The sequence below is a fragment of the Hemicordylus capensis genome, chromosome 15, assembly GCF_027244095.1.
Source record: "Hemicordylus capensis ecotype Gifberg chromosome 15, rHemCap1.1.pri, whole genome shotgun sequence".
Taxonomy (NCBI): domain Eukaryota; kingdom Metazoa; phylum Chordata; class Lepidosauria; order Squamata; family Cordylidae; genus Hemicordylus; species Hemicordylus capensis.
Genome location: NC_069671.1, coordinates 10,991,347 through 11,013,803, shown reverse-complemented (window position 1 = coordinate 11,013,803; position 22,457 = coordinate 10,991,347). Strand labels below are relative to the sequence as shown.

The window sequence follows — 22,457 nt, the reverse complement described above, 5'->3', positions numbered from 1 at the left end:
TTTGATTTATTTTTAATACCAGACCAGAAGTTCTTACTCAGAATTTTGTGTGTTTTGTTGGTGGGCTTCCCAAAACCATCTAGCTGGGCACCATTTTTTGGGGAAAAAAAATGCACCATTTTTGGAAACAGGATGCTGCATTAGATGGTCTGATCTAGCTGGGTTCTTTCCTTAATTACATACATAGAATAGAAGGAGAATCAGAATATTGCAGATTCTGTTTACTTGTGTAAGGCATATAAATATTCCATAAGGTCCTTTACTACTCAGAACTGTAGGATAGCATTTGGATATGCCTCAAGTAACTCAGCTTAACCTCTTTCATTGAACTGTGGGATGATATTTGGATATATCCAATCTGCCCCAAGCAATAGTGTGCTGGAGGAGCAGGATATAAATATTATTATTATTTCTTGTTTACACAGTCAGACAGATGTTATTGACTGGTTTGTTTATCCAGACATCGAGTCCTTCCCAAGGACCTGGGATGGCTGAATTTTATTATCAGTGTTGCTGTTGTTGTTATAGATATCGGCGCAGAATATAGGCTGTTTCCAGTAATGCTGCTTTTTGTAATTGGCTGATGGTGATTTCTGTGGCCCCTATGGTGTTGAGGTGCTCTTCAAGTTGTTTTGGAATTGCACCTAGGGTGCCAGTTACTACTGGGATTATTTTGGTCTTCTTCTGCCACAGCCTTTCAATTTCAGTTTGAAGATCTTTGTATTTTGTGATTTTTTTCTATTTCTTTTTCTTCTATTCTGCTATCCCCTGGTATTGCTATGTTGATTATTTTAACTTGTTTTTCTTTCTTCTCGACTACAGTTATATCTGGAGTATTGTGTGGCAGATGTTTGTCTGTTTGTAGTCGGAAGTCCCATAATATTATTGCATCTTCATTTTCTACAACTTTTTCAATTTTATGGTCCCACCAATGTTTGGCTACAGGTAGCTTGTATTTTTTGCAGATGTTCCAGTGTATCATCCCTGCTGCCTTGTCATGCCTTTGTTTGTAGTTAGTCTGTGCGATCTTTTTACAACAGCTGATTAGGTGGTCCACGGTTTCATCTGCTTCTTTACAAAGGCGGCACTTGCTGTTGATTTTTCGACTTCGGCTCTTATTGCATTTATTCTTATTTTCCTTGAATCTAGGTGGTATTTTTGGATCAGATACTGTTTGGTGTTTTCATTCCGCCTCCTCCTCCTCCTCCTCCTCCTCCTCCTCCTTCTTCTAATATATTCCATGTCAGTCAACCCAATCTCTGTCACTGGACTGTAGGATGGTCTTTGGATACACTTTGTGTAAGTCAACTCAACCTCCATCATTTGTTGGCCTTAAGAAAAACCCCAACTCTGACTGATCCAACTCTATAACCCCTGCTAACTTGGCAAAAAGGCACCTTTTAATGTGGTGATTTTCTTTATTTAGCAGGGAGAGAGTAACTGGCCCTATCCACTCCCAGCACTGTACCTCCAGGGACTATTGCTGGTGTCTATCTTATGTTTCTTTTTAGATTGTGAGTCCTTTGGGGCCAGGGTTCCATCTTATTTGTTTGTCATTTCTCTGTGTAAACTGCCCTGAGCCATTTTTGGAAGGGCGGTATAGGAATTAAATAAATAAATAAATAAATAAATAAATAAATGGGATGTGCACAAAATGTTTCATGCACATATGGTGCAGCAGATAGCGGGCACTTTAAAAGGAAGAAGGTAGGTCTTACCTGCCCTTCTGTTAAACCTTTGCACCGTTACACCCCTGCTGCCTCCAGAGCGGTGCTGTTTGTATTAAGGAGCCAGGCTCTCTGTTTGTCCAGCTGCATTTGCTTAGAAACAGGAAGTCCCCTGTTCCCAGCAGGAAATGGCATCTGAGGGTGTTCCATTCTGAACCGGTAGTCCGTTCAAGATGGCATCCGAACGTGCTCAGACACCGAACGTGCTCCTTCTGGGAACAGGGAACCTCCTGTTTCTAAGCAAATGCAGCCAGGCTCTCTGCATACAAACAGTGCCACCTGGGGTCATCAGGGGTAAGGGGAGGTGAAACAGACGGGGAGGTCAGACCTGCCTTCCTCTCTTTAAAGTGTCTGCTCGCCCCCAGCTGAAACGATTCAGCTGGGGCAGCTCAAAGCATTTCGGTACCTGGAAATAGGGGTGCCAAAATGCTTCGATCACATCCCTACTCTATAATCATAATCAGCTAGACATTAAGTTTATCTTGGTCCATTTTGTTCTTTATATTTTCCCTGTGTTCTTTCTTCTTTGCATAGTGACAATGGGCCGTGGGACCTTGGAAAACGTACAGAAATTTTCCTCACTACCAACATATCTACCTGTAAGGTATCGGATCTTCGGTGCCGAGTCAGCTTTTTTCCTCAAAGAAGCCAACCAGGACTTCATGAGAAACTCAAGCTTGCAATCTCGGATGGAAACCTTCTTTACTTATAAAGCCAAGAAGACACCAGTCATCAATGCTAGCTATGGGCCATACTCTGTGGAGCATGCTGTGCCCCAAGACCTGCTGTTAACTTCAAACCTTTTTGGCTCTACCAACAAGTTTACATTCAACTGGAAGCTAAAAACCTACATCATGAGTGAAAAAGTCTACCTGAGCAGGCCCAAAGTCCAGATTCTCTTCTACATTGTGGGACGAGACTGGGATGATTATAGTACTACAGAACAACTGCCTTGCATGAGGGTCTTTGCTTTCCGGGAAACACGGGAGGTTCGGGGCAGCTGCAAGTTAAAGGGTGATCTTGGCTTGTGTGTGGCTGACCTGGAGCTCCAGCCCTCTTGGTTTAACCCATCGACAGTCATCACCGGTCGCAAGAAAGCAGCTGATCCGTCTGAAGGGAGCTCTGTAGAGCTCTATTACACCATACAGCCTGAAGACGAAAAAGGGGAGTGTTCTACTGATGATGGAAGGAAAGGCAACGCCATCCGGCCAGGGAAGGAAGGGGCGGGAGAAACCATGTCCCATTTGCAGAGGATTGGTTCCGTCAGTCTCTATCGGATGCCAGAGAGCTCTCCGCTGACAGAGCTGTGGTTGGACAGCAACGTGGTCATCTGGCTGCCATCGAAACCCATCAGACAAGGGGAAGTTGTGAGTGCATCCGTGACCGTCGCCAACAACATCACGGTGGATCAATTCATTCTGAGGTAGGAACTTGATTATTTTTGTAATTGTTTGTTGTTAAATTTCTATCCTGCCTTTCATTGAAACAATCTCAAAGTGGTTCACACAAAGATTAAGACTATAAAAATAAAAAAAATAAAAAAATAAAGCTAGACATTAAAAATACCAATCTGATTAAAAGACTGAAAAACAGGGGACTTCCTGTTTCTAAGCAAATGCAGCTGGACAAACAGAGAGCCTGGCTCCTTAATACAAACAGCACTGCTCTGGAGGTGGTGGAGGTGTAACAGTGCAAAGGTGTAACAGACAGGCAGATAAGAACTACCTGCTGCACCATATGTGCATGAAACATTTCATGCACATCCCTATTATTTATTATTTATTCGATCCCTATACCGCCCTTCCAAAAATGGCTCAGGGCAGTTTACACAGAGAAATGACAAACAAATAAGATGGATGGATCCCTGTCCCCAAAGGGCTCACAATCTAAAAAGAAACAGAAGATAGACACCAACAGCAGTCACTGGAGGTACAGTGCTGGGGGTGGATAGTTACTTTCCCCCTGCTCAATAAAGAGAATCACCACATTAAAAGGTGCCTCTTTGCCAAGTTATCAGGAGGATTATTTACAGTTAAATTTCTGCGTGTTTTTCGAATCGGTTTCTCAAATCGTTTTCTGTATTTTTCTCTGTGTTGCCGGGTGTTGATGGGGTGTGGTTTGACAGTGGTACAACAATTTGTTCATTCTTACCCTAAACCCGACCGTAACCCTTGTGCAAAAATGACCACAATTTTACCCTAATCATTTGGGGATAGGGATAAAGACTGCAATTGTACCCTATTTGTTGCGGGTAGGGGTAAAGAAGGGGTGATAACACACTGCAAGCTGTAAGTGCAACATTGCTATCACCTATTTTCCATCTCTAGGGGGATAGATGTTGCCAAATATCATGGTGGGCAATCATTCTGTGACATGGTACCAATGGCCAACATTTGTAGGTCGGGATCATGGCCTATTTTAAGATAATTGCTGTTGACCAACATGGACATCCCGGCCCCCAGATGGAAGCACTTAAGCAAAAAATATTGGACCAGGGTCCCCCCCCCCCATTTCTAGTCCAGGAATATTTTCTCCATGACAAAAGGCAACCATTGTTCTTCCAAAGCTTTGGGCGACAGAGGGGTTTCCCCGAAGGATTCCATATGTGAAGATATTTAGGTCTGCTGCTTATATGAATTAGATAAATATATGTTTGGTAAAAGCTAAGAGGAACAATAGTTTGGAAGCAGGAAGTTCTCCTGAGAGATTAAAGGAGGACACACACTATTTCTAAGAGTTTTGAAGCAGCCATCAACTGTGATATATGCACTGGCAAAGGGTTTCCTGAAAATGAGTGAATGTACCTGAAGCTTGACCAGGAGGGTGTTGTCTCCAGGATTTCTTAGGTTAGATAAGCTTGAAAAACTAGGACGTGCAGGCAGAAGGTACTGCTTTGGTGACCACATAAGGGCAAAAACCTGGGATCCTAGTGTGTTTGCCAGGTCGTATGGGCCATAGCTCAGTGGTGGAGCATCTGCTTTGCCTGCAGACGTAGGTGCACCTAGGTAATTTTGGAGCCTTGGACCTAAAGGCCTTTGGAGCTCCCCCTGCCCTCACTGCAAGTTAAGCATCATCCCAGCCCCCTCTCACACACACCATATCTATCTATCTATCTATCTATCTATCTATCTATCTATCTATCTATCTATCTAATTTCTATACTGCCTGATATGTATATCTCTATGAATATCTTCATAGAGCAGATATGAAGATATTTATGAAGTTATATATCTTACAATTCTCACCCATGTAGTATCCCATTCAAATGCAAACCAGAGTGGACCCTGCTTAGCAAAGGGGGCAATTCATGCTTGCTCCCACAAGACCAGCCCTCCTCTCTACATGTAGACCAGGGCTGCTCAAATTTGTATCTCTTGCAGATGTTGTTGTTGTTAATAATAATAATTTGATTTCTATACTGCCCTTCCAAAAATGGCTCAGGGTGTTTTACACCGAGAAATAACAAATAAATAATGATGTTGGCTTACAACACCCCTGATCTCTGGCTATGGGCCACTGTAGCTGGGGATTATAGGAGCTGAAGTCCCAAAACAGCTGGGTGGCCAAAGTTGAGCAAAGCTGATGCTGCCAATCTGTGTAGACAATACTGAGCTGGACAGGCCAATGGTCTGACTCAGTATAAGGCAGTTTTCTGTGTTCCTATGACCTCTGTTGAGCAAGGAACCTGCCTCCCTATCTTGGCTGAAGCCTATATCTGGCAGATTATACTTGGTGTGACACTTAAGCTGTGACAGGCATGTCCACATTTCCATCTGCAAAGTGTCACAGGGAATGATAATATTCCTCATAACTGAGCGTAGCTAAAAGGAGACCAGGAAAGAAAGAGTTGGAGGAGTCTAATCTGGTGTTTTATGTTCCGGCTGTGGGGCAGGGGAGGTTGGGGCTATTCCTTTGAAAGTTTGCCCATCTCTGCTTTGCATCTCCCTGCAAAATGTATGCGAGGTGGGCAGATGTTTGAGCTTCATAGCTCGGGAAAGGATTTTGATTGCTGGTGAAAAGGAATGGATCTGCAAACGAAACCAGATGCGTCTCCAACAGACGGCTCTGGAGGTGCTGCAAAAATTCACTGAGAAGCAAGTAATGGAGTCTTACTGCAGTGATTGTGACTACACAGAGACGTGGCTTTGTGTGTGTGTTGTGTGTGTGTTGTGTGTGTGTGATCTCCAAAAGTAACAGTAGCAAAATGCTTTGATTAGGAGCAGCTCTTCATCATTAGGAGCAGCTCAGAGGTCACAAGGAAGGGAAGTGGGTTTTGAAGTCACCAATGCTCTTCATCAGGCTGGCTGTTAAGCAAAAGGGTAAGTAGGGGGAGGATGGTGTTGGGGAGATCAAAAAGCGGATTGGAACGGCCTTAAGGTGGGAGAGAGGATGTTTTACACGGACCTAATTCAATTAGACTGTGCTTGGTAAAAAGGATCTTGCACGGAATATAAATACTCCTGTAGCGGCAGTGTGGTGTAAAGTAAACTAAAAATTTGTATCCTAAAAATTTGATGCCAAATATCATTTCGTTGGTCACTCTTTCCGCCAAGTTGAAGGGGTTATTTTGTGGGGAGTGGGAAAGAATCCAGGAGCATGTACTGGTGGCAGTGGCGCACATATTGGTGGCTGCCATTTTTTAATTAAAAAACCAACAAGTCGACTCGCTGCATTGCTAGGTCGACATGTAATGCTCATTGGGGCCAAACACCCCAACTTCACATATACACTGATGAGGTCTGAGCTGTCAGGAACTGACCAGGAGAGAGATATTGGAGGACAGCTCATTGAAAGTGTCGACTCAGTGCATGGCAGCTGAGAAAAGGGCAAATCCCATGCTAGAGATCATCAGGAAGGGGATTGAAAAGTATACTGCTATTATTATAATGCCCTTATATAAATCTATGGTGCAGCCTCATCTAAAGTACTGAGTACTGTTCTGGTCGCCATGTCTTAAGAAGGACATTGTAAAAGGTGCAGAAGATGGCAACCAAGATGATCAGGGGCCTGGAGCACCTTTCTTATGAAGTAAGGCTACAGCATCTGGGGCTTTTGAGTTTGGAAAAAAGGCAACTATAGGGAGACCTGATAGAGGTGTATAAAATTATGCATGGAGTAGAGAGAGTGGACAGAGAGAAAGTTTTCTCCCTCTCTTACAACACTAGAACCAGGGTCATCCCATAAAACTGAAGACCAGGAAATTTAGGACCAACAGAAGGAAGTACTTTTTCCACACAGCGCCTAATTAATCTATGGAATTCTTTGCTGTGGGATGTGGTGATGGCCACCAGCTTGGATGGCTTTAAAAGGGGCATAGACAAATTCATGGAGGGCAGGTCTAGCCATGGTTACTAATCTGGTGGCTGTAGGCCACCTCCAGCCTTAGAGGCAAGATGCCTCCAAATGCCAGTTGCAGGGGAGCAAAAGCAGGAGAGAGGGCATGCCCTCACCTCTTGCCTGTGGGCTTCTTGGAGGCATCTGGTGGACCACTGTGTGAAACAGGGTGCTGGACAAGATGGGTCTTCGGCCTGATCCAGCTGGGCTGTTATTATGTTCATGGCGAGTGGAATTATGGATTAGAAAAAGTGGCAGCCGTTGATAGGAGGAGCAGGACCGATTATGACACACAGAGCTCTATGTTATGCCAACTTAAAAAGACTCCATAGCAGGACAAACTGGGTTGGAAGGCCTGCCTTGGTGTGTCACCCCACAACCACTCACTCACTTTGCTTCTTATAGTTAAAGTAGGGTTCATCTGAAGAATGGAATGTTGGCAGGCATTGGATAGGGGGCAGAAAGATCTGCAGGTAAACTCAAGAGTAGAGTAGAGATACCAACCCTCAGAAGTTGACTCTCAGCCCCCTGGCATTTGGTGATATAGTATATATCAGGCTCTCTGCCCCAACTGGCCCACCATCAGGGCCTTCTACTTCCAAATTTGGTAGATTCTGACCAATAAGAAGCAGCCTAGGCTGTGTTGACAAGAAGAGTGCATCAGCTTTTATGGAGTGCTTTTCTGACCCATCTTTCCCAATCTTTGACAAGCTGCACATCCCGCCGTATCTCGCAATCCCTCACAAACGCAGTGTGACGGCAGGCATCTCGCTTTACCTTGTTATTTATAGCCAACAATGCCACGAAGTTATGAGATGTTTGCTTTACATTTATCCTTTTCAAACATAAGGAGATTTATGTAATGGCCGTATGGTCATTTATTACACATAGATCTCGTATATCTGTGGTGTGATTACCCGAGCTGGGGAATGCTGATGGGAAATCTTACTGCATCAAGCAAGTCTTCATTATTCAAACCTGGCTGTTCGGAGAGGGGGGAGGGAAAGAGAGAAAACATTCCATGAAATATTGCAGCTCAGACAGAAGTTTTGGACTTGATTATGAAAATGTCTGCTTGGAATGTTCCAACAGTTGTTTGCTTAGAGCCCCTGAAAAGGGGACAAGAAATGATGGGAGTGCTAGCCTAAATCAATTTTGTCAATACCAAAAATTAAAATAAAATCCATCCCTTCCCTGCCATAGGGATAGCTCATAAACTCCTCGGGCCACCTGAAATGATGGGGCTGACATGCTGCAGTACCTCTTCCCACCATTATCAGGGTGGCACTGTGGAGTTACAAGTATCAGTTGCAAGGCTCTGGCCCCCTGTTTCCCCTACCTGTGACCTTCCTAGGTGATGCAAAAGACTGAAGCATCTGGGCCCTGCTGCCAGATTATCCAGTTTAGATATGTCGGTGCTTTATGTGGGTGGAGCATGGAAGGTTCTGGTGTTTGCTAGACTTTCAGGCCCCATTACTGCTCACCTAACTGCTTACATTTTTATTCACAGCACCAGTAACATACAGGCTGGGTTTTTCAACTATAATTGCAAAACCAACAGATCCCAACTGTACTAAACAAATTTGGTATACCGTTATAATAGGCACAAATATTATTGTATAGATATAGGAACTCCCGTAAATAACTAGAACAAATTCATCTGCATGTACAGGAGAACCCCAATATTCGTGGGGGTTCTGTTCCACAGGGGTGGTGGTGTGGATAGGAGATCCATGAATAGCGGGGCATGAAATTGGGGGTTCCTGCTCTGCCCCAAATCGCTCCCAAAATGACAAAACAGGCCAAATAAAGTGCCCTACTGTGCTCCACTGCCCTTAAGGAGTCCAAAGATGCCCCCGCCCCCACACAAGCAAAAACCTCACCAAAAATTGTGGAGTTTTCTCATTGTGGTTGTTTTAAGAAAATGAGCCATAAAATGGCTCCCGAACTAAAAATGGTGGCCCAAATGGTGGTCACTTCCAACCACCCCCATCCCATGGATATATGGGTTTAACACTTTTCCTGCCATTTCCCCCCGCGAATACCAAGGTCGGGTGTGCATTATCCGACTGCGGATACGTGAAACCATGGGTGCTGGACCCTCGGTGAACAAGGTTCTCCTGTCCTGTAAAGTCCACATAATGTCCACATATACTGTAAAATCCACTACAGTGAGAAAGATAAATGCTCTTTCACATCTTGTTTGGATCTTTAGAGAATATTGAATAGATTCTCAACAAGCCTCAGTCAATCTACCATATTCTACATTTTTTTCCACTTGACAAAGATCTTAACCTGAGATGGAGGTCAACAGGTCACTGTAGTGGACTTTATTACAGTACATATGGACTTAGTAACAAGTGGATGGTTTGTTCTAGTTATTTACCGGAGTTACTAGACCTGTGGACAGACCTAAAAGTCCAAGTCGGGTCCAACATGATCTTTTCTGTCCTCACAAATGTCAGTTCAGGGTCCTTTGGACCCCTCCATAAATTGGGGTTGGAGTCAGGATCAGAGGCAGGGTAGGGGTCGGGACTGGGTCAGAGTCGGGAAAACATGAATATATATATTTTTAAGTAATTGCAGAACTCACTCAACCTGGGAGGGATGTAACACAACATCAAAGAGGAAATGATCTAACACAGGGGAAATGATCTAACAACAGAGAATCCAACAGGAAATGATGTAACATTGGCAAATCCAAGGAGAATCCTGGAAATTGGCTGTTTGTGAGTGGAAAATTGCCTTAAAAGCTTTAATTTTTAAAAAAAGAATAGATTTATGCACAGGCAGGTGGTTTCCCCACCTCCAGCCATGACTGCAAAAAATAAACACAACCCCTCTTGTTCCATTTTTTCCTGAAAGGGGTCAGAATAGACCGACTTGACCTGGGGTGTTTAAGCACAGGTTCAGACTCTCTCCAAACCCCTCTGATTAAGGTAAGATCCAACTTTGCCCAGGCCTGGCCTAGGAGTTATTTTTCTGTACAATACAGTTGTGCCTATTATAATGGTCTATTACATTTGTTTAAGCATAGTTGGGATCTGTTGGTTCTCAGTACTCATTATTTGGTTATCAATTGTGCCAGTGGTCCTGGGAACAGGAAATCAGAACATAGCCTGTAGAGTTTCTAGTCCAAGCTCTCTGGCAACTAACAATGTGACTTCACTCTTACAGAGAGCAGATATTAAATTTGAAGCAGTGCCCCAATATTAGAACCAAGTCTCTGTGCCACGTTTTTGATCTGTCATGGGATTAGAAGCAGCAGACCAAAGCATCTAAAGCTGAGACCACGAGAATTCCATGGTTGAGCTGTTAAACCTGTTAACTTGAAGCCGGAGGTAACCAAAGAACTAGATTGCAGGTGGCGTTGCATAGGATAAGCACCCTGGAAAGGTGAAGCATGAAGTTCTCTGGGCCAATTAGGAAACCTGGATTATTTAGAGGATTCCAAAATCTGCGTGGGTCTCTTTCCTGGCCCTCATTTTGGGATGATGTCTTGCATGATGCAAGTTTATCAAAGAGGGTTATTGAATTACTCATTGCCAGCTGACGAGCCGACTTGCAGGACGAGGGCTAATTAGCAGGGATAATAAATCGTCGGATTGTGAAAGGGATGGAGGCTAAATGCGGTGAAGAAAGCGATTAAACAGATCAGCTGAGGCAGCTTTCAATGGTGGCTTCTAATGTGTATTGACAGAGTGGCTGTATTTGGCGGGGGAGGAATCTAGAATGTAGGGAATACTGAGGAGACACGGTGTTACCAGACATGTGTAGAAGAAGGCAATACAACCAAATAATTGGTTCATTGGTTGGTTCAGATCGATATGTGAAAGCTGACATCTACCCCCGCCTTCTTGGTTTCATTGACCCCAGCCACCCCCATTCGCATTCCCAGGACACAATGCTGCAGTCAGAGTAGAAGCCACAATTAGCACAACTTGGTTTTATGTGACTTTGACAAGAGGGGACCATGGGGAGAGCTGACAGAGGTGTATAAAACTATGGATGGAGTAGAGACAGTGGACCAAGGGTTCCTTCCTCTCTCACAGCACTAGAACCAGGGGTCATTCCCATGAAACTGAAGGCTGGGGATTTTAGAACCAACAAAAGGAAGTACATATTCACACAGCCCTTAATTAATTTATGGAATTCTCTGCCACGAGGAGTGATGGTGGCCACTAACTTGGATGGCTTTAAAAAAAGCTTGGACAAATTCATGGAGGACAGATCTATCCATGCCTACTAGTCATGGCTATTTGCCTCCTCCAGCTTCGGAGGGAAGATCTCTATTGCAGCTTCCTATGTGACAATGAGTTAAATGAACCAATGGCCCAACTCCGTATAAGGCGTCTTGCTGTGTTCCATTTCTGAATACTTACCCTTCATGGAAGAAAGGGTGTAACAATTTATAACATTCAGAAATGGGAACCCCTCACAAAGCTGATGCAAGGCTAGCATTTCTTTAACTAACACACACACCCTGCGTGTACACCCGTTTGCAGATGTGAATCGTATCAAATTGCTTCCCCTGTTCCACCAGACCTCCGGAGCGCTCAGAAGTTCAAAGTGGCCCAGCTATTGTTAGGAAACATCTAAGCACAAAAGCAATTTTCGCTGCGCTCTGAAGAGTAAAGGAATCCGGCCGCCTCGGGACCTCTGTCTCCTATTTTATGTTCCGTTCTCGATTGGGGAAAAAAATATCTTTGCTTTAAAATTCCAGTCCAGCAGTTTTACCTATTACAGGCAATAGAATATATATCTGTATTAAAAGCTTCACAAAATAAGGTTTACAATGCTTTCAATGAAAGCCTTTCAGTATTGCCTTTTAACTGGCTTCTTAGAACCGAACCACATGAGCAGATATCACCCATGGTGTTTCTATTTCTTAGGCTGGCCATTTCAAATTGCTGGTCAGGGGGTGGTTGAATATTGGGACTCACACCTGTATAGTGTTTTTGTTTATTATTTAGCATAATAAACAATAAAATTGTTAATGTTTAATGCTGAAAGGCAGTATATAAATATTTTTACAGTCATAGCATTTCTAAAGCAGTTTACGCGGGCAAAATAAAATAAAAAATAAGGTGGTTTCCTGACCTCCACAGGGCTCACAATCTAAAAAGAAGCATAAAGCAGACCAGAAACGGCCACTGGAGGGAAGTTGTGCTGGGCATGGATAGGGAAAGTTGCTCTCCCCCACCAAATTACCCCTGCTAACTTGGCAAAGATGCATCTTGTAACATGCTGATTCTCTTTATTTAGCGGGGAGAGAGTAACTGGCCCTATCCACCCCCAGCACAGGACCTCCAGTGACTGTTGTTGGTGTCTATCTGATGTTTATTTTTAGATTTGTTTATTATTTCCTGTGTAAACTGCCCTGAGCTATTTTTGGAAGGGCGGTATAGAAATAGAAAGAAAGAAAGAATGAATGAATGAATAAAATAATAAAATTAAATATAAAAGAGCCACCACTTAAAAAGGTGCTTCTTTGCTCAGTTGACAGGGGTAAATCTCCTTAGAATGTAAAGCAGTTTATCTACTTACCTACCTACCTACCTACCTACACGTTGCATGCGCCCTCCTATCCCCACCAGCCGGCCATGTGGGAGCACGGGCTCCTGGCAGCCATTGCTACCATAGAGGTCAAGGGAAAGAGCAACCTGGCCTCTCGAATGTCCACAATGCACCGTGCTTCTCACACAGTGGATTGTGGGATTTCTGGAAGCTTGGCATCCTCCCCCCACCCCAACTCTCTCTCATCATGCTGCTTGCTGCAGAGGCAATCATGTGTGGGCAAGGTGAGCAGGGCGGGGGTGGTGGTCATGTGAGGGAATGTAGGAATGATCCTAAGCACCAAATTTGGTGAAATTCCTGCAGAGTCTGGAACAGCTGAGAGAGAGAGAGAGAGACAGTCCCAGGGGGTAGAGGGAATGATGCTGAAAATATCAGTGAGACATTTTGGCTTTTGAGAAGAAAATCATATGTCTCTGATACAGGGGTCGGGTTCATTTGAAAATAAACTGCTTGCTTGTGATTCTTTAAATCATATCCTGGGGAGCTGAGCAGGTGCGAACACCATCTTTGGGGACAAGTGGGAGTTTAATGCTCAACACCGAAAATGGTTGCTTCCGCGTCACAGCAAAATTACCCATCTATGATGCTACGGACGCAATTCATGTCATAGGAACATAGGAAGAGGCCTAATACTGAGTCAGACCACTGATCTATCTAGTTGGGTATTGTCTACACAGACTGGCAGAGGCTTATTCAAGGTTGCTGGCAGGAATCTCTCTCAGCCCTATCTTGGAGATGCCAGGGAGGGAACCTGGAACCTTCTGTATGCAAGCTTGCAGGTTCTATTCCGAGAGTGGCCACATCACTCTGGCCACATCACAGAGTGGCCACATGAGGGGAATATCTTACAGTGCTCACACATATAGTCTCCCATTCCAATGCAAACCAGGCCAAACCCTGCTTAGCAAAGGGGACAATTCATGCTTGCTCCCACCAGACCAGCTCTCCTCTCCTAAGGGTGAGGAGGCCTGAGATTTGTCTCTCAGTGGCTTCCATGGCCATCTGCTATTTAAGTTGCTGTGTGTACAAGAGGGATTCCCCTTCTTTAATTAAAGTTCATTTTCAGAATATAAAACTAGGGCAGGGTGATTAAAAGGCACAATTTTCTTCTCGGGTTCCAGATGAGCCTGTCGACTCCGCTCAGCGCCGGGGCTACAGCACTTGGGTGCTGTGCCTTTGAATCGGGGGGTCGCAAGTTCATCGCCATGAGCCCTTTGGAATGCAGCGGAGGAAATATTACAGGGAACAAGTTGACATTTTTAATTATAAGAATCCCACCAGGTGGCATCCTTTCCCACCAAGGTTTGCTCTGCAAAGATGAATTTGTTCAAAGGCTTGGACTGTCTGAAGTCCAGGCACTTGGAGTGTGAACGGTGCAAATTCAGAAGTGTGGGTGCTCTCCGTGACGGCCCCCAGGGCTGTGCCCACCCCAACAGCCAGAGAAGCCGAGAAGTACTGGCTTTCTGTCCTTGTGCATCTCCCCTCCACTATGCTGGGGATGTTCACAAATCGAGATTCGAAGCACAAATTTGAAGCACAGATTCGGCACCTTTAAAAGTGAGGAGAGCAGGTCTGTACCTGCTCGTCCGCTGCTCCATGCAGCTTCCTGCTCCAGTGGTGCACCCCCCAGCAGCCCTCACGCAGTAGCCCGCACATGGCACCCATACATGTGCATGCCCCACCTCTCGGGGGGTGCCCCACCGCAGCAGGAAGCTGCATGTTGTGGTGAAGGAGGACCAGCTCTCTTCTTTTTCAAAGGTGCGGAATCCGTGCTTCGGAACTGTGCATGAATCTTGATTCGTGCACATCATTACGTTACACTTCTGGTGAACTCCTTTTGAGAGTTTGGGGGTTAAGAGTTAAGAGATGGGGAGAGTTAAGAAGTGGATTCCTGGACATGGCACCCAACAGGAAGAGCCCACAGCTCAGTGGCAGAACATCTGGTTTGCTTCCACAAGGTCCCAGGTTCAATCCCCAGCATCTCCAGAAGGGGCTGAGAAAGACCCTGCCAGAAACCCTAGTGAGCTGCTGCCAGTCAATGTTCTGCACTAGATGCACTAGATGGACCCACATAATTCACATAATGTGTCCAAAGTATGATAGTTTGAGCCTGGTCATTTGTGCCTTGAGTGAAAATTCTGGATGGATCTGTTCTATGATCCATGGGTTTGTTTTCCTGGCTGTGCATGGTCTCCTCAAAAGTCTTCAGCACCAAAGTTCAAAAGCGTCAGTGCTTTTTCTGTCTGGCTTCTTCAAAGTCCAGCTTTCTCATCCATAGAGTGTCACGGGGGAAACCATTGTCTGAACGATTCTAATCTTTGTAGGTATAGACACGTCACAGCATCTAAATATCCTTTCCAAGGCCTTTATTGCAACCTTCCCAAGTCCTAGTCTGCGGTGTATTTTTTGACTGCTGGATCCTTTACGATAAAAATACAATTAAAATCCATAAAAACCACATTAAAACATTAACATCAGTTAAAATAATGAAAACTATATTTTGCACCCCCCCCCCAAAAAAAAACATCAAAGGAGACAGACTAGCAGAAGAGCTAAACAACTACATTAACCTGCTCAATATGTACTGCCAAATAACCTGCATTTTGCTGGCCCAACCAGTAAAACCTGGAGATGAACATTCTTCCCTTGTTCCAGGCCACCATTTCCAAGGTTGCTGGAGAGAGGACATTTAAGCTAGGACTGAGTCTCCCCCCAATTGCATCATAGCATTCAAAGGAAGGTGAAGGGGGGTTACAGTGACACAAAGGGGTTAAAAACAGCTTTGGGAAGATGCCCAAAGAACAAAAGATGGCAGTGTTTGCAAATGTATCAAGTGACATTCCTGGACTTATACTGATTAGTAAAACATATGTGGAAAAATATCATGCTGTAGACCAGGTCAGTGTTCACCAGGCTCCTGACTGTGTGGAGAGTCTACATGTGAACTTTTTCACACACCCCAATGGCACAGGATTAATTCCCTGTGACACCTCTGAGCCCCAATGGCTGCATCTGCCCTCCTTTGATCGTTAAGAAAAGCTGAATGCACATGTGTGGGAGAACCCATGTGCACCTCTGGGGTGATCAGTGACATTTCCATTTCATTTGCTGAAGAGGCAAGTAGCGTTACCAGGCTTGTCTCTTCAGCACAAGCTAGAAACTTCAGTGACCATTTGTTCGTCGCTGTTTTCCTCTGTGGTTTTCACGTAGACCTCTAACGCTACCTGAAAAAGCACTGCAAGCACACTGTAAGAATCACTTGCTAAGGGTTAAGGCTGGCTTTGTATCTCCTCATTTCCAGAGTGCCGCATGTTCTTATGGCACTGCAAACCCCCCACATATCACTTTTGATGCAGATCCAAGTTTTACTATCCTGGCTAACTCTCAGAGAGAGAGAGAGAGAGAGAGAGAGAGGATGACAGAGAATATTAAAGGGAGACATACCACAGCGTTAGAGCTTGGCATGGTTCCCATTTGATTTGCACAACGATCCTATTAGCATTAATGCGGTAAGGCCTTCCCTGTGTAGGGGAAATATTTATGGGGTCTTCAGAGACCACAGAATGAGCCTGCATAAAAAAAAAAAGATCTCTGCCAAGTACACCGGGCAGATTAGGAACATATGGTTTGTAGGGACCTGATGCTGACCAAAAAAAAAGCTTGTGAAGGCTCAGTTTTATGTGTCGTCTTTCTGCCATCCATCACCCCTTCTGCAAAGTGGCAGGTGAGGCCAGCCAAAAGCTTTTACTGCACTTTTGGAAGTTAGCATCCTGGAGTGCTCAGCAGTCCGGGAGAAAGTGCAAATTGGAGTTTCAGAGCTGTGCACAACTCAGGGAGTGGATGGCATTTGCCAAATGGAAAGCCGGAGATGTGATGTTTGGACTTCTTCCGGGAAAACGACAGGCAACAAGGTCGTGGGTGGGCAAAGTATCCTGGCAGGTTTCTGAATAGCTCTGTACTGGTGTGCCACATGTTTTGACCAGCCTGGGTAGCCAGGTTGAAATATGTGGTCATCAGGATCTTGCTCTTCTCTTCAACACAACCCTTTGCATCGAGCCCTGTAGCTGTAATAGAATTGAGCATTGACATCAGTATACACCATGAAGGGGAGACTGGATTTGATGCCAGATATGAAATCCAGAAACTGAAAAATTCAAAATGGAAGATATTTAAAATAGGTGTTTTAAAATAGTCTGCTCTCCATGTGAAGAATCGCTTGGGCAAAGCATAGGAACATAGGAAAGCAGCCATATACCGGGTCATATTCATGAAAAGGTAGTTTGAGGGACAAACTTCCTAGTTTTCTAGTTTGTAGAAACTAGAACGCCCTTCTGCTGACTCAGACCACTGGTCCATCTCGCTCAGTATTGTCTACCCAGACTGGCAGCAGCTTCTCCAAGGTTGCAGGCAAGAGTCTCTCTCAGCCCTGTCTTGGAGATGCTGCCAGGGAGGGAACTTGGAACCTTCTGCATGCAAGCAGACAGGTGCTCTTCCCAGAGCAGCCCCATCCCCGAAGGGGAATATCTTATGGTGCTCACATATCATCTCCCATTCAAATGCAAACCAGGGCAGACCCTGCTTAGCAAAGGGGGCGATTCTTTCTTCCTATCACAAGACCAGCTCTCTTCCCGAAGCAAATGGATGACTCAAAAGAGAGGGCGGGAAAGGCACATATCCTCAAAGTGGATAAGCCCTGTTTTAAGTGGACAAGTCTTAGATGTCACAGGGGGAGACAGGTTTTGTTCAGAGTTTGACCCTGTAGAACAGGAAAAGCTGCAGAAGAGGCGTAAGCGGATTACCGCAGAGGCAATGGAGGCAATTGCCTATGGCGGCGAATCCTGGAAGAGCAGCAGACCTTGGGACGGGGGAAAGTCCTTCCAGCTCCCGTCCTCTCTCTCAAATGAGTGCCCGGAAGCAGATGGACTGCACTCATATGAGAGGGCGGAGGGGAGCTGGAAGGAGCTCTCCCTCGCTGCTCTTGTTAACTGTTGCTTCCTCCACGCCGCAGTAGAAGCTCCTTTAAAGTAAAATGGGGAACTTCCTCCCCCCCCCAACAACTCTCCTGGTCCCCGCTGCAGCCAGCTGCCCCACTCCACCCAGCGGCATTTTAATGGAGGCTGGGGAAACGGACTTGCCTCTCATCCCCCGGTCCCTGCGGCGGCTGCTGCGGCGTTTAGAAGTTAAAACGGGGGGGGGGGACTTCATCCTCACCACCAGCCCTGCCCTCCTCGCTGCAGTGGGGGCGGAAAATCCTTGGCCGCCTGAGAAGAGGGCAACCAAGGTGATCAGGGGCCTGAAGCACTTTCCTTATGAGGCAAGGCTACAGCATCTGGGGCTCTTTACCTTGGAAAAGAGGTGACTACAGGGAGACATGATAGAGGTGTATAAAATTATGCATGGAGTGGAGAGAGTGGAGCGGCTCCTCTACAAGGGCAAGAGGGGCAGCGCCCCCCCCCAGCACGCACACACACACACCATTTATCTCTTTCTCAGCTGGCTGTCTCTCTTCTTGTTTTCCTCCTCCCCTCTCTTGCCCCCTGTCTCCTGACATCCTGATGTTTTCCTCCTCCCCTCTCTTGCCCCCTGTCTCCTCCCCTCTCTTGCCCCCTGTCTCCCCTCTCTTGCCCCCTGTCTCCCCTCTCGCCCCCTGTCTCCCCTCTCGCCCCCTGTCTCCTCCCCTCTCTTGCCCCCTGTCTCCCCTGTCTCCTACTGTCTCCCCTCCCGTCTCCTGACTGTCTCCTGACTGCTGTCCCAACAGGGGGCTTCCTCTCCCGCTGTTTCCCCCTCCTTGTTTCCCTCCCTCCCCACTCTGACTTGGGGGTGGTCGGTGGCTCCATCGGCCATGCTACACTGCTCAGCGCCTGCTCAGTCCAAAGATTTCACACTCTGAAGGCAGTCAGGATATGCTTTTTTTTTTTTTTGCGAAAGTGGGTGATGTCAACTAAACTTGAATTCCAAGTCTACAGCCTGAAGTGGGCAGGGAAAGGAGGCAGCAGCAGCCTTTCTTTCTCTGGGAGAGACTAAGCAGTCTTTGGTTCAAATGCTTAAAATGTGGATTTTATGCTGGTATGTTTGAACGATAGACAGGTGGAAGGGTGGAACGGAGGTTGGGGAAGAAGGGGGAGATGTTTACAGCCATTTCTCTCCCTTGCCTTGCACGGCCCCCATCTCTGCTTCCCCCCTCCTTTTCTCTCAGACTGAGTTCATTCACTGGGATTAGTTTTAATTCCTTCAAATTAGTTTATTTTTACAACAGTGACCTTATCCCATCAGCCACTTGCCATTTTACTGACCAGCAAAAACTCTTTTCTCTCTCCTCCTCCTGGCTTGTTTTGTCCCCATCCAATTAGTAAGTGTGTGGTTGCTCCCTTTGTTTACACTGCAGCTTTTGCAATCTCTCTGTTGCAAAGAATATTTCCCCCAGTTCCTCAATTTCTCTCAGAGCCCATCAAGTCATCTTCAGGGAGGAAGAGAAAGCTTGAGTTGCTTTCCCTCACTCTCCTTTCTTTCCTCCTCCTCCTCGGCACCATTTCTACCCCCTTTCTCTACCCCACGCCACCCTGCAAAGAGCAGACTCGGAAGCAGGGAAATAATTCTGAGCTGCTTTGAAAAAGGGAGATGTGAGAGCTGGCAAATTGAGAAGAGGCTGGTGGGAGCTCCGGGTCCTTAAAGCCAAGACAATTTAAAAGGAGAGAAAGAGGGGGACAGAAAGTGTTTGGGAAAAGGAAAGGGAAAAGAAAGGCTTGTCACGAAGGACTTGGGGAAAACTTCTGCCCTATCTCTCCTCCTATATACAAACTTCCCACAAACGAGTTATATAAAAAGATCTGATACATGAGTGGGAGCTGACCAGTTTTGTTGTTACTATTAATTTTTTATTTTTAATCTCACTTTCCTACCCTTTCTATTCCTTTTCTTATGTTTTCCTCCAATTGCTTGCTGGTTTTTTGGGGTATTTTTTAAGAAGAATGTTTAGCCAAAATGTGGTGTTCGTCTGCAGTCCGATCTCCTCTCACGAGGACCAGCTACGAACTAGCAATGTACATTTTAAAAAACAGTTTTAAACACTAGCTTTTTATGGTATTTTTTAACATCTAACCCCTGCTCCCCCCCCCCCAAACACACCTGCTTTTCACATTTCCATTTTGGAAAGAGTGCATAGCCACCTGTCTCTCTGGTTTTAAATGCCATGCTTCAAGGGTTATTCAAAGAGGAGGAAACTAGTAGCCTTTTACAATATTTGAGGTTTTTTTTAAAAAAAAAATTGCTCAAGAAAATGGTGTAGGGGAAGGAATATGCTCCAAAAATACAAAATCAGCTTGTACTGTACTGAATTAATTATGCTATATTTTCCTGATCATCTTAGTGATGTAGGCTTCTGTGTAATGCACAGCTAATGTTGCTTCTCTGCCTGCCCCCATAACATTTGTGCCCTTATCAACTGGGATTTGTCAGATTAAGCCTGCCTCTCTCCATGCTGGAGAAGACTTCGTGTGTTGGATCGCTGCCTGTTATGTAGCAATTAAAGACAGAAGGGGATGGGGCTACTCGGGGAAGAGCACCTGCCTGCTTGCATGCAGAAGGTTGTAAGTTCCCTCCCTGGCAGCATCTCCGAGGTAGGGCGGAGAGAGACTTGGCTCCGCCTACAGCTGCACCCACACTGGCTCTACCCATTACCTGCCCTGCCTAGTGCCCCCAGTCCCAAGAGCCACCAGCCACCACTGGACAGAGGTAATTTTTTCTCCCTCTCTCACAACACCAGACCTAGGGGGTCGTTTCAGCGCTAGGATCAGGGGCCACATTCATCGCATTCATATTCGTATCCCATGAAACCGATGGCCAGGAGATTTAGGACCAACAAAATGAAGGACCTTTTCATACAGTGCATCATTAATCTGAGGAATTCTCGGGCAGAGCATGTGGTGAAGACCACCAGCTTGGTTGGCTTTAAAAGGGGCTTATATAAAGTCAAGTCTCACCTTACTGACATAATGAAAGCGTGCACGCTCCTGCCTCTTACCAAGCCACCCGCGCAGTGGCGACTTGGTTCTGGCCTCCGTGCATGTGCAGATGCAGATGCGACACAAAAGGTTTCTGGGCATGTGCAGAGGCCAGAACCAAGCTGCCGGCTTAGTAAAAGAGGGAGGAATGTGCGCACTTTGCTTATGGGCTGCACGGGGGTCGAGCATTGGCGTGGGCAGCAAGCTTGGTGATAAGAGGGCCTTTTAATTACTTTTCTTGCTGCCCCCCCCCATCCAGGGGTGTAGCTAGGGTAGAGGGATCCCGTTTTTGCCCCTGTCCCCAGCTGCCCCTTGGAGTAGTGGTTAGAGTGCTGGACTAGGACCGGGGAGACCCGATTTCAAATCCCCATTCAGCCATGAAACTAGCTGGGTGACTCTGGGCCAGTCACTTCTCTCTCAGCCTAACCTACTTCACAGGGTTGTTGTGAAAGAGAAACTCAAGTATGTAGTACACCGCTCTGGGCTCCTTGGAGGAAGAGCGGGATATAAATGTAAATAACAACAACAGCAACAGCAACAACATTGACAATAAAATTCAGCCATCCCAGGTCCTTGGGAAGGACTCGATGTCTGGATAAAACAAACCAGTCAATAACACCTGTCTGACTGTGTAAATAAATAATAATAATGGGGGGAAAGGGAGGGGTGGAGCTGGGGCCCCCGGGTTCTAACCCATCTGTTCAATTATATCTACACCCCTGGTGGGATGGGAACAAGCCGAGATGCCCCAGTGTGCTAATCTCTTGAATGTTGCCATGAATGCACCCGCCACCCATTTGGTAAAGAACCAGTCCACCAGAACCAGGCCTGGTTGGGTACAATTGCAGACCAAACCATTCCCGATTCAGTCAGTGATCGAACCTTCGAACCGACCTGGTTCGAGGCGAACCATTTCCATGCTAACCTGTTTGTGCACATCCCTATTACTGGTGGTCCCGAAGAAGCATTACTGAGCTCCTGATGCTCAGTTCTTTGCCCGAGTCTGGCAAAGCCTGTTAACATCCCTCATCTTCATTTGTCAAATGCTGGAAGATCAACACATCCAGAAGTGGAAATGATACTAGCTTGTTGTAATCATGGGCACAGAGCCCAAATGATAAGGGGTGGGGGGAAATATAGTGTACTTTATTGTCATCAAGCTGTCCAGAGCCAATATGTTTAATCAAGGCAAAATTCCTTCTCATTAAACAGTGTCACTTAATTACAGCCCTGGGTGAAGCTCAATGATTGGCGATGATTGTGTCAGTTTAATCAACACCTGATAAACGTAGCCGGGGGTACGTGTGCCTATGTTCCCCCCTCCCTTGTGTTGTTCCTCGCATAATGAGTAAACATGACCTCTGTTTTACTCTTGTTACTTTTATTGGCATTTTTAATTGGCTGCCTGCATTCTGGCTGGGTACACAAATCATTTCCATGTGGGAGCAAAGGGACGCATTAGCACGCCTGGTCGGGCTGGAAGCTTGATTCAAGGATTCCTTGGAGGCTGTCCATGGGAGGTATGCTGTTGAAAGGAAGTGTTGGGCATGATCCAGAGTCTGGATTCCAGACTGTGTTGGCACACGCACAGAATGGAAGCACAGATAGGTCCAGCTGCAAGTGGGGAGGAGAGCTGGTCTTGTGGTAGCCAGAATGAATTGTCCCCTTTGCTAAGCAGGGTCTACCCTAATTTGCACTTGGGTGGGAGACTACATGTGTGAGCACTGTAAGATATCCTCCTTGGGGGTTGGGGCTGCTTTGGGAAGAGCGCCTGGCTGCTTGCATGCAGAAGGTCCCAAGTTCCCTCCCTGGCGGCATC

The 22,457-nt window shown here is 45.9% G+C and overlaps 1 protein-coding gene across 7 annotated transcripts in view; it reads left to right on the top strand.

Moving 5' to 3' along the window:
• The window catches only part of TMEM132C (transmembrane protein 132C), a 210,410-nt gene that overhangs the window by 85,040 nt on the left and 102,913 nt on the right, over window positions 1-22,457 (top strand). For all 7 annotated transcript variants that reach the window (XM_053280217.1, XM_053280213.1, XM_053280211.1 and 4 more), the window contains one exon: window positions 2,262-3,150. In XM_053280217.1, coding sequence (XP_053136192.1) covers window positions 2,267-3,150 — 884 coding nt within the window. In that variant the 5' untranslated portion in view covers window positions 2,262-2,266. The remainder of the gene's footprint in view (window positions 1-2,261; window positions 3,151-22,457) is intronic.